The 13,349-nt window shown below is 36.1% G+C and overlaps 1 protein-coding gene across 1 annotated transcript in view; it reads left to right on the plus strand.

Moving 5' to 3' along the window:
• Positions 1 to 13,349, plus strand: part of cntnap3 (contactin associated protein family member 3) — a 370,114-nt gene that overhangs the window by 301,774 nt on the left and 54,991 nt on the right. Inside the window, exon 16 of the mRNA XM_088629389.1 lies at positions 9,147 to 9,317. Within this exon, the coding sequence (XP_088485515.1) occupies positions 9,147 to 9,317 (171 nt within the window). The remainder of the gene's footprint in view (positions 1 to 9,146; positions 9,318 to 13,349) is intronic.

The following is a 13,349-nucleotide window of genomic DNA, read 5'->3' on the forward strand; positions in this document are numbered from 1 at the left end:
ATGTTCAATTTAGCTTGGGAAAAAGTACGATCCTACTACATCATGTGCTGAAGCTTTTATCAATAGCGTCAACATCCAGATTTTTTAAAGCTTTTTGGCAAACTTTAGCCTTTTTAGCCATGGTGACTATTATTTCATATTTCATGAACCACAGTACCAAGAGAATCATAATGTGTTGTTCATTTATCTGATTTAAAAAAACAACAACAACTGCCTTCTGTTACAGAATGATTAGACAGTCTGTCTTTGTTGCTCCATTTAATTCCATGACACGTCTACTAACTCTACAGCATAGAGAACACAAGATCTCACTTTAGCAGGACCAGGTTTATTTCATATTTGTACCTCTTCAAATAATAGATTTGTACCTTCTTTTCCCAGTCTGATTGATATATTCAATAGCTGACAGATTCTGCTGAAGTACTTCATAAGGAGCTTAACACCTGACAAGTAATCTACATTCAGGAGTTGTGTGGAATAACTTTACTCAGAAACTTTTTTGTTATCATCCTGAACCAGAAGTGGTAAATACATGATTTAAATATTACTGACGCTGTACATTATTTTTCTGTAAACTGTAGTTCTAAAAACAAATTAATGTATTTTACAACTTCAGATAATGAATACAAAAAGTTTTATTGTAACTTTAGTTTTTTGATACATTTTATAAGTGTTGTGTGAGATTCTCAGTTCGATAAGTGTGATAATAAATTAAAAGTTCCATAAATTCACATTTACTTGAAAATGGTAATTATTGATCATAGATTTTCTGTCACAGACTTAGTGTACTTGGAACTCCAAGCAAATTTCAATGGATTTACTATCTACAACTTCACTTCAAAACAGTTTAGTGTTAAGATGTATTAAATAAAACCAACACCCTTTTTTTTCTTTGAAGACCCATGTTCCTTTTTATTATAACATTGTAACATGGTCATCAATAAATTAGAACACACCATTCTAAAGTACATTTTACTAGGGCATTGTATCATTTCAAGTTTATTTGATTTAAATTGGCTCTTGAATTTCAAAAGAAAATTTTCACAGTTGCAATTAATGGCAATAGTGGTTAGCATTTTTAGCTTACAGAGCTGAGGCTCTGGGTTCAGCTCCTAGGGTGTAGTTTTTTGTTCTGCTGTGGTAGTGTTGGTTTCTTCTGGGTACTCCGGTTTTCTTCTACAGTCCAATAGACAAACTGGTAGGTTAATTAGCTTCTAGAAAAATTATCCCTTCTGTGAATTTGTGCATGTTTGTGTTTGTATCTGTGTGTGCCCTGTGATAGACAGAAGTCCCATCCAGAATGTATTCCTCCTTGCACCTGTTGCTTGCCAGGATACGCTCTGGGTCACCCATTATCCTGTATTGGAACAAGCAGTTTCAAAGTGGATAGGTGGATGGAACGGCAATAAATTAGAAAACTTGCAATTATTTATATTATTTAATTATATTAATTATTTATATTAATTACATTGTCTTTTTTGGGACAGGTGCTTTATATAGAACAGATTTCACATAGGTAAATCTAGTATGTTGATGACTATTATCATCAACAGGATTGCTCACAGTGGGTCTAATACTCATGTGTTTAACCACTCCTGGAAACAAAGTTGTGCATCTGTGGTGTGTGTTTTGCACCAGGTCGCATAAGCTATCTTGTGGAATACAGCCTACTTAAGCATGTGCTTAGTGATTTCTCAGCTCTAGATGCCCTAGCTATCATCCCCATGCATATTCAGTGGTGATTAATTCTGGCAAGTAGGACATCTGTGGAAATACTGTCATTTTATAATGTCACAAGACAACTGTAGTTGCACGAGCAGCATGTGGCCATTGGATTGCTGGAATGCTTCTCGAATGTTCTTGTGGCAGGATGAGATTGCAGAAAGGGTAGCATCTGAAGGTTCCCCTAGGATTTGACCAATGTAGTGTAAAGCAGTAAGGTTCTTAACCTCTACATTTGGAGTTTTATTGCAGCTTGACACTTCTGGCTAGACTGTCACACTTGGACTTCCTTATTAAACTTTAGTGAGGTGTTGTGACCTGTAGTCTTTCAGATCAAAGCCATTCACTGAAAGACTATGTTTGGCTGTAGACTATAATCTTGCTAAGTAAGTAATTGCTGCCTTTTACAGCTTTTCTAAATTGTTTAAATGCAATTCTTGAAGCAGTATTCACAATGGAAAAACTGAACACACATATCCCCAAAGTTTATTTCAGTTTGCAAAATAACACATCACCTCTACAAAATGCCACTTAAAATCTGTACCATAATACTCAAATTCAAATGAGTTTACCAGACAGAATAACAGTGTCAGTAAATAAGAAGCTCTCTTTCTCAGTGTTTAATATGTGCCAGACAAAATACTATCATCATCAATATTACCCTTAGTACATATTCCTTCCTCTGTCTTACAGTCCAACTGATACTGGATATAATTGAAAGTGTAATTACTGGATCAATAATGTTAAGGTAAATATGGGCGTTCCATTACACAATATAACTTACAGTACATAAAATCCAATAATTCAACAAAGACATGGTCCAACTAAATGAAAACTAAACAAAAGTATAAAAAAGAGACAAATGATCAATATACAATATACATCTCCTGTCTCATCTCATGGTTAGGCCACAGCTTGTTATCTGTGTCACACCTTAGGGATAAGGTGTGAAAGTCAATTTATTATATCATAGTCAGCCTTGAATTATCAAATAATCAGAATAACAGACAACAAAGACATTTAAACAATATCCAGAACTTGCATACATAATTAAAAATATACAGTTTCTTTTGGATTTCAGTAGATACAATACAGCCATTTTTTATTCTAGATAGAGATAATAAGGACATTCTTCTGTATCCAGACCTTTGTGTACTGTATACAACACATGTACAGTATATACATTGTATATACTGAATAGTTATAAACTGTATAGAAGGTATTTATATTAACCATAAACTGTTTTGTAACTGTCTGTGACACCCATTTGAATCTTATAATTTATTTCTGAATATTTTTGACAAATGTACGTCAAATTGTGTTTTAAATGTACTTAAATTAAATATCAAGTGAAAATGGTCTAAAGAGAATCCAGAAAGAATATATAGTCACATGCAAAGGGGGTTTTATTTGGATTAAATTTAAACAAAATTCTGAAGAGAAAAAAAAACAGAAGCAATTTTCTGTTCTCTTTCCTTGATTTTACAGTGTTGTAACAATTCAGTGTAGGTACCCTGCAGCTGGTTAGGTTTGCTTATTATGAACATTTTTAGGACCATTAAATATGCCCTTTATAGACATCATGTTCTCTCTATCATGGATGTGTCATTTGGGGATGAAGTTTCATATACAGAGTATAGGGCAAAGCAAAACTTTGCTTTACACAGCTATGCTGTTTTAACCTCCAAAGACAGGTAACCATCTGCTGTATCTAAATCATATCTCACGTAACAGCTCATAAAACAAATATCTAGAAAGATGAGCTTAAATACTGAAGGTCTGGTTTAACAAATTATAATAGGATATTGTAATGGGGATTATAGGTTTTCTCATTAAAAATGTACAAAATATCAGCATTTTGTAACTTAAACAACAATGAACAAAATAGGACATATAAAGAAACAAGTAAAGGTTTATTCCATGCTGAAAAGAGAAGAAAAGAAACACAACGTTTCAGCCGTGGAGCCTTCTTTGGGTGTCACACCCACACAAAAGAAAAACATTGAGTTTCTTTTCTTCTTTACTTGTTCCTTTGCAGCCTACGCATGCTGACGCAGCTACCCATCTCAACTAAGAAATATAAATATCACAGATTGAAAACTTTGGGTGTTGGACACCAGATGTTGAGGGCTGTATGTATGTGAATTGGTTTGATGGGCCAGTGACACCTTGATGTTGATTCAGTTTGATGCCCTGTTCTTTTAAGTTCCACAGACACTAGACAATTACAACACTATGCAGCAGGCAATATGTGGGGTTGCCAAACTGGTTTGATTGGAATTGTAATTGAGTGTAAGGCCTGAGAACAGTAACTGATCAAACAATGCATCATCATACTCAGCTGTATTTGGGCAGCCACTTCCTGGAGGAAACACAACATTTTCCAGCCGGGAGATAGAGTAAGCTGTGGAAGGCTCTAGCGTCATCTTCCTCCTCCCCTACCTAACATTGGACGTAGGAGAAATGAAGATAGGTTGGAAGCTTGAGATAACCAAGTTGTTTGGAAAGGCCAGGCAGGACAGGACAAGTTGCCTAAGGGCCACGGAAGGATTACACTGAGTTTCATCCCTTTCCATGGTGTGATATAAAAAGCCATATCAGGTCCCTGACCGAAGCTGGTTTCAGAGAAAACCGCTGCTGGACTTCTCAGTACGAACATACAGTATGTTGGTAATTGATTTCCATGGGGATTTTTTGTTCTTTACCATTAGTAAGTGACCGTGGTGAATGTATTGTGTGTAATGGGTAGAACGATATATTAAAATAAATAGAATTTGAAATATTACAATTGTCTGGTCTATGGATGAACTGGTGAGTCAGGGAGATGAAAATAACCTGTGAAAAGTTAATGAGATGTCTAGAACCTTTCATAATTGCTAGGTGGTGTAGTCATGCTCAAAACAAGGATAAGTCTTGTAATTAGGGGTCACCTATCCAGGCCATAAACAGAAAAAGAGCAAAGAAATTATTAAACAGTATCCAGATAAAGACATGTAGCATAATGAACTGTACAGGCAAAACAAATATTAGATAGATTAGCAAGGTAAGCTAAAATAAATGTATTTTTCAGTACTACAGATAAAAAAGTATAGTATATATAGTATTATTAATTCTACAGATACAAAGTATTTGTACTATTATACTATTGTACAAAGTATAATAGTAAAAGATTAAATCAAGTAACATATTTAAAAATTGGGAAATATTAGAAAATGGAAGGAAAATGGATGATGTATGAAATGAAGATTTAAGTTAGGTGTGCATCAAAGAACTAATCAACAACATGCCTCAGACTGAGGGAAGACAATTTTTCAACAATATTATTGCAGAAGAAGCAACAGTGTTACAGGTCTTAAAAGGCTTTTAGGGCTTGTAGATACTCTAACAATAGCTTTAAGAAAACATTATTGATAGGCCATTAGAAAATCTCTTCCAGCAATCACCTGAGGCTTGAGTAAAATCCCACTGACTGGAAAATTGCTAAAGTAGTGCACATAAAAAAGGTTGATGTCCCAAAACTGATCTAAATATTTATAGTACATTAAGGTTAAGAAAAAAAGAGCTGAAGAAGAAAACTAGATGGATGGAAATCGGAATCTTAGCATGTAAAAGTGATTCACAGTGATGGATACACACACATACAATATTATACTGTAAATAGAGATTTCTTGAAATTCTTTTGATAAAGTTCAGCCTAAAAGATTACTTCTCAAATTTCAAGTGGTGAGAATTCAAAGAAGCACATGTATTTGAATTAACAGCTGGTTAATGGATGATAAACGTTATGGATAAGGGGTGAATGTTCTGGTGTGTGTGGAGTAACACAGAGAACTGTAATAGGACCACTGCATTTATTGATTTATAACAGTCATCTAGATTATGATGTATTAAATGATTTAGTCAAGGTTTCAAATAATACCAAAACAGAGTATTAGATTTAGATAGAATTGAAAACTGGGAAAACATCAAGCAGAAGTTATTTAATGAAGACAAGTGTTGACTACTTACCTTACAGAGACATAAACTACAAATATAAAATAGGATGCTAGTCTGAAAAAACTATTAGAACTATGTGAACAATACTAATAATTACAGAATAGGAAATCTAGCTATTGTTACAGATCTAATAACATTAAGGTAAAGCATGTCTTTTCGTGGAACAAAAGGGTGAAAAATTCTGCATTTAAAGTCATGTTTCCATGCTAATCTACATGTACTTTGAGCACACAGTTCACTGAGATATACAGTGAATGGAATGACTTCCTCTGGGAGAGAGGTTTTTTTTTGTACACATATAGAATTGTATTATTATTCCTAATGCTTCAGTTTATTAGTTAAATGGAAAATTTAAAGAAATATATTGGAGTAACCTGTCTTTAAAATCTGAACACTGATCCTGCCAAAGCACAATCATCTTAAGGAATTAAAATTCATGGGACAATCTTCAAATTTGACAGTTCCTTATGACTGCACAGCAAGGTTAACATTTTTTTTCTGGAATTCTTTGTGTATTTTGATGTCCCTTAAATAATCTTTAAATTAATCCCATTTAGTCTTGAAAAAGTATTAAGACCCCTGTGCAGTTTTCACATTTGTTGCTTTAAAACTCACAGTTGTAGCGGCAATGCTTGTTAATAAGACAGAATTAAGTGTTGCTGTGCTTTCCCAAATGAGGCCCCATCTCTCTCTTCATCTCTGTGGTGCAGCCACAGAGAAGCTATTCATGCAGGCTGATTTAAAGATGTTTTCTTTTGATAAGGGACAGCTCCCAAATGGGGATGCACTTAGCTAAGCCTGGCTATCATGATCAATGGTCATCCATTGGCGCCTATCTGTCTAGGGAGTGCCAGATGGACATCTGGACTGCATTCCTAAGTGTCAAGAGTAAGTGACTCATATCTCACCTTGATCAACCAATCAGGGACTGGTAGGGCCGAGTAACCCATGTGGGACACTGATGCCCAGGAAACTTTCAGCCAATGAACGAGCTGAAGTTCCTCCAGGTAAAAACAGGCAACACAGAGCTCCAGGAGTATTCTGTGGACAATTCTAAAGGGAATTCAAAGGAGAATTCCAGGGCAGGACGGCCCAGGAGCAGAAGGCTCCCAAGGGCAGGACATTCTCACAGTGCGCCTCCTGACCATCCTGAGACTCAGCCCGGACAACCACGGAATGGCCAGTGTGTCCGAGTGCCAGAACTTTCCTTTGTTCTAAGAGTCTAGAGCGGAGGTTGCCAGAGAGTAACCAGAGGATCCACCCGAGGTTAGCATCAGCGGCAAGCCTCATGAACAGGTCGGAACTGTGGACAGCTGAATCACTATTCAGAACTAGTGCTTCATCAGGAACGAACAGGTCTTCTTCCTGACCTGCTGGGACCCACAGTCATCTTTTCTCCTGTGCACAAACTGTTCTAGTTAAAGCCAACACTAACTAGCCGGTCAGTGAGCATCAGCAGCACACCGTCGCAAGCCGCACAGCACAGCCTGTCACGGAGCCAGAGAGCCCGCAGGAGATCTGAATCCACAGAGATTGGATGAGTATTCAACTTCAATGCATTACAGCTCGAGAATTCAATTGTTATCCCAACCAGTTGATATCAATTTAATTCCTAAGAGTTATGTACTTGTTTTCAGTATCAAATGTAGAAGTTGTAACCAAGTTCACTTTATGAAACGGTCTAAATGAATGATATACTGAACGTATGTCCTCTTGATATGTGTAACACTTCGTAACTGACTGAATATATACATTTTATATTCTGATAACCCTCTCGATAAGATCTGTTAGGTTTATATGCATATTTTATGTATTAATAAATGTATCCTCGTGTATTAGTACCCGTGTGTGTGTGTGCGTTGTTTGAGTTATATCGCATGGTTGGATTCTAAGGCCATCAAAAGAATCATTTTGTGATTTACGGCTACAATTAATAATTGTCCCCGTAAATGCCCAAACCCTACAGAACTGGTGCCTTCAGAGAGCACACTACACAGTCATGACACTTTGTAAAAAAAAAACATAAATAAGTAAATAGATTATTATCTAATGATTGATATCTAATCATCATATTATAAATTAATATGAGAAGTGTTAATTGCATATGTAATCAAACCTGTGGCAAACCTAATTAATTTTGGTGCACAAATTACCCTAGAAGGTCACATAGTTTGTTGAATGGTCTTTGTATGCAATAATAGTGGCTCATGTAATATGACAATAAATGCACCTGTCTCCGCAAGGTCCCTCAGTCAGGTAGTTAATTCAATTAAGCCATGAAAACCAAAGAGCTTTAAAAAAAACTCAGAATAAAAATGTAGAAAAGCACACATCAGAAGGTGCAAAAAAACCCCAACATAATATACCTTTGAGCACTATGACATTAAGAAGTGGAGTGTGTACCACACCATCCAGAAGCTGCCTACATCTGACTGTCCTTCCTGACTGAGCATCAAGGAAAGGATGAAACTGGATGTATAAAGACAATGATAAAAGAGATATAGAGGTCAGTGGTTGAGATGAGAGAAAATGTGACTGAGTCAACAATATCCCAGTCACTCCACAAAGCTATCCAGTATGGCAGAATGGAAAACCTATGGCAAAATTCTGCATGGAGTTTCCAGCATTTGAGTGATACTATGAACATGTCTGTGAAATCTGTGAAAAGACTTGAAAAGTGCTGCCCATAAATGACCCTCAAACTACCTGAGTGCAAATTCACCTAGAAGAATGGGCATAAATTCTACCATGCCAGTATGCATGTTGAAAGCTGAGGTTTACCCACAAAGACCTGGCTGTTAGCCAAAAGAGCTTCCACTATATTGAATTCTTCAGAATGAGTATTTATGCAATCTACATTTTTTTCTCTTTAATTTTTGCAATTAATAACAGTTAATCTGATTTAAACATTTGAATTAAATATTGAATTTTAAATATTAATTTTAAAAATGTGTATGCATTAATAATTGATAATTTCACAAAATCAAATCAATTGAATGGTCTGAATCCTTTATTTGTGCTGTTCATACTTAATCACATTTCATTACATGAACTAATAACATTTTTGTAACAAGGAACTTGTACTGTTTCATTGTATTGTAATGGATTCCATTTCTCTGGAGTAAAGACTCAATAAATATTGTTTGGAAAGATTTAATGGCAACCTCATTCTTTCAAAGCCCAGACTAGCTCTGTTGGTAGAGCATGAGACTCATAATCACAGGGTAGGTGTCCCAAGTCAGGTGCCAGGTCCTCCAGGGCACAAGGTTAACAACCCTGTCCCATAAAAAAATTATGTTATGTAAGGATGTTGCTGTGCCTACATGCCGGAAGGCGTAATGGGCAAACATCCATCCATCATTCTTTTACACTAATTGTGTGGTCTGTCTATAATGACGTAAATTTCTTTCTTTTTTATTTCTGACCAGAGAACTTTTGGAACTCAGCTTTTTTCACCAAACAAACTTCCTATCTTCACTTCCCAACATTCGATGGTGAACTTAGTGCCGATATATCATTCTTATTCAAAACTACAGCATCATCTGGTGTATTTCTGGAAAATCTCGGAATCAAAGATTTCATACGGATTGAACTCAACTGTAAGTAGATTTTGAATTTATTAAATTCTAATTAAGCAAAATATATTAATCTCTTTTTGTCATACAATATTTGCTTAATTCTAAATGTAGAACCAGAATCCAGAACCTTACGAAATGTCAGTGCACATAACTATGAATACACAAGTTCTTAAAAAAATTGCAGTTCACACATTTTGTGCTATTAATAATATAAATATTCTAAAATATTTGCATAAAATATAATTGCATAAGGAGATTATTACTAGGAAGCTTACTCTCATGTACTCAATGAATTAAGAATTAAGGAGTATAATATACATTTTGCTTACAAAATGTAAATGTACCATTTTGGTTATGAAAATATAGCACAATATACATAAAAATGAGTTATTACTAGAATATGCTACATTTCTTTCACCACATGGATTTTGTTATGCCTACTTTACCTCTGTTGGTATTTTTCCCTGGTTTTCTATTGAATTGTAGACTGTCACACTGTGCTTTACACCAAATGGAGAGGAACTGATGGATGTGGATAGAGTAAGCATAGGTCTTAAGAGCTTTGGTGTTAATATATTGACAGACCTCACAGTTTAAAAAAATGGTAAACTGAAACTTATTTCAAAAAAGGAAATCTAAAACCATGGAATTGCCAACCTATGAATAACACACTTCAAGGTGTTTGTTACCTCATTAAAATCATTACTCATGAACCTTCAGAGGATGAAAATGGTCTTCAAGGACAACAGTTGTAACACTAGAATTGGATATATATTGTGTTGTGTTAGCCATCTTAGTGTGGAAACAAACTAGTGCAACAAAAGAGGCTTATAATCTCAAGGATTCTTTGTGTAGTCCTAAACAAATAACATACAAATCATGCAAGGTCACATGGGTTGTTTAATTTTCTGTGCTCAATTTGGTGGTATGGAAATAATCTAATAAATTACAAATTCACAAGGCTGCAAAACACACATGATTATACAAAATAATTTAAGTTGGAATGAGTTCCAATACACTACATCCAATCTTCTGCAATATATTGTTCAAATTAAGAATTTCCAAAATCAAATAATTCTGTATGTGGGAAAGTAAGTCATTTTCATAAACTAAATAATTCTACACAGGTGAGTCCACACTCTAAACTGGTCCTAAAAGAAGGCGACGTTTAGATGCTATACAGGAGTGCATGTAAATATACAATTGAATATTTCCTCAAATGTAAAAGTAAATCTTCTTTTCTTGTTTTAAGTGCATGTTTAATGCAGTTTAAAGTAAATACCAGATAGATGAGCCACATCTGTTTGTTAAGCAAAAAAATCCTTTCAGTATAATAAGCTATTTGTGAGGTTCTATAAAGTCACATTCTGTGCATATTGACTTTGTGCATTATGTTGCATCAAACAGTTTCATTGTTTCTTTGACTGTTTAGAAACTAATTTACTCACTCATTTCCTTTTTTACTTTAAATAATAAGATCAGTCAAATACATTTTTATTTGACTTTATCAAATAAACTGTGGCACTGCTACACTATGTTTCATAGTTCATTAGTATAATATCCATCTGAAGGATAAGACAAAATTGATAAATTGATCAGAACCAAGTAAACATTTCTAATTTTTGCAATAATTAGTAGTGTATTGCATATCTGTAGAACAGTTCATAATGGTTTGCATGTTTTATACATGCCATGATGTAATGCAGCTTTGTTAGCATCCTGTTACACCACTGCCAAAGTAATAAGTACAGTTCAGTAACATTACAAATGCATGCATAATTCTCTGTCAAGTCAGTTGTCAATCCTGTGAATAACTCTTGCTCAAAATAATAAAACTTTGTTGCAAATAAGAAGGAAGTGCGTAGGGGACATGATCTGTGCTTGATTTCATATAATTCTTCCAAATAATTAATGGTGTATTTTACAACAGAAATTCAGTAGAAGTTTAAATTCCTAATCTCTCCACTTTCTATCGACTATACATAAATATTTCACCTTCTGAGTACCCTCTTTGCACTTCTTTCTTTCTGAATCTGACATTTCTCTGACCGTATTTTTTTTGTTTCTGTGAGAGACAGCACTACCTTTCATTCTCTGTCATTCCTGTGTATTGTCTGTACCTCGTGCTCAGCTACCAACACATTTTCTCACCTGTTTCCTGCACAGTCTGACCACCATTCACCTCCTCCATTAGGATTGATGATTGCCTTATCACTCTTCCTCAGACATGCAGCTCTTTGACATCTACTTCTCCATGCTCTGTGGAAAGCAACTGGCTCCATGCAGCCTCTATGATTTTCATGTCATCAAACCTCCTCACACCTCTGGAACAACCTCCTCCCTCCCCCTTTCCACATTCCCCATTAATAATAATAATAATAATTGCTTACACTTATATAGCGCTTTTCTGGACACTCCACTCAAAGCGCTTTACAGGTAATGGGGACTCCCCTCCACCACCACCAATGTGCAGCATCCACCTGGATGATGCGACGGCAGCCATAGTGCGCCAGAACGCTCACCACACATCAGCTATCAGTGGGGAGGAGAGCAGAGTAATGTAGCCAATTCGTAGCCATTAGTCTCCCTCCTTCTGTCTCCTCTTCTGTCTTATTTCATCATTGGGCATCCAACCCACCACAAAATCACACCCAGCCTATCTCCAATATTTGATATCTCTCCTTTCCCCAATCCCTCTTTCCCAGTCTTTTAGTAGTAGCCCCCCTTTCCACTAGCTCTCTCAGCACACCATGTCAGTATGGGGGGAGTTACGCTTGAAATCTGTCCTCATTCATTAAGTTACATTAAGTATTGGACTCCTACTTGCCCTCAAGGATTATTGATTTTGCCAATATTTTTTGTGGGTTCTGTTTGGAATCTATACTCATTTATTCATCCATAACAAATGGACCAGACAAGCCAGAGCGCTTTCAATATTTCAAGCTCAATTCTGGTAGTAGGCCAAAATCCTTTTTTTTAGTACTTATTTTTCATTTTTTGATCAGCCATCTTGATCATTCCATCTGTTTAGCAGCCAAAGCAAAAAGTATCAACATGTTCTTACTGTCTACCAGTTTATAACTTTCACATCAAGCTACCTCAGCACTCATTCTCCTTCCGAGTTGTACAACATTTTCCTATTCCAATCTATTCCATCTAACCCTAGATCTATGCTCTCTGAAGGCCTGCATGTATCAGAACAGCACACATTACATGCTCTGTCATTGAGTTATGTGGTTCCTTTAATCTGTTGAGGGGGTCCTGTCAGCTTGATCCTTATGAGCTGTTGCAGTTCCCAAATCTAAAAGTCTTATACAAAAAAAAAGTTTTTTTTGTAAATGTTATACTTTCAATACAATTATTCCTTGTGTCATATTAATTAGGATTTGACTGACTGAAAATGTATATCTAATGTTAGAGAAACTATACACGGGGTGTTGGAGAGTTTATGTCTCACAATTGTTTTTCAATTTGTTCTAGTAGGCTAGTATGATCGAACAGCATACAGCAGTATGAATTTGAAGAATAGAATAGAATTTATAAATAGTAGGAAAAAATGTAATAATAATAATAATAATTAATAATAATTGCTTACACTTATATAGCGCTTTTCTGGACACTCCACTCAAAGCGCTTTACAGGTAATGGGGACTCCCCTCCACCACCACCAATGTGCAGCATCCACCTGGATGATGCGACGGCAGCCATAGTGCGCCAGAACGCTCACCACACATCAGCTATCAGTGGGGAGGAGAGCAGAGTAATGTAGCCAATTCATAGAGGGGGATTATTAGGAGGCCATGATTAGTAAGGGCCAATTGGAAATTTGGCCAGGACACCGGGGTTACACCCCTACTCTTTTCGAGAAGCGCCCTGGGATTTTTAATGACCACAGAGAGTCAGGACCTCGGTTTTACGTCTCATCCGAAGGACGGCGCCTGTTTACAGTATAGTGTCCCCGTCACTATACTGGGGCATTAGGACCCACATGGACCGCAGGGTGAGCGCCCCCCACTGGCCCCACTAACACCTCTTCCCCCCACTTCCCCACTA

This window comes from Lepisosteus platostomus, chromosome 4 (assembly GCF_059453375.1).
Source record: "Lepisosteus platostomus isolate fLepPlt1 chromosome 4, fLepPlt1.hap1, whole genome shotgun sequence".
Classification (NCBI taxonomy): domain Eukaryota; kingdom Metazoa; phylum Chordata; class Actinopteri; order Semionotiformes; family Lepisosteidae; genus Lepisosteus; species Lepisosteus platostomus.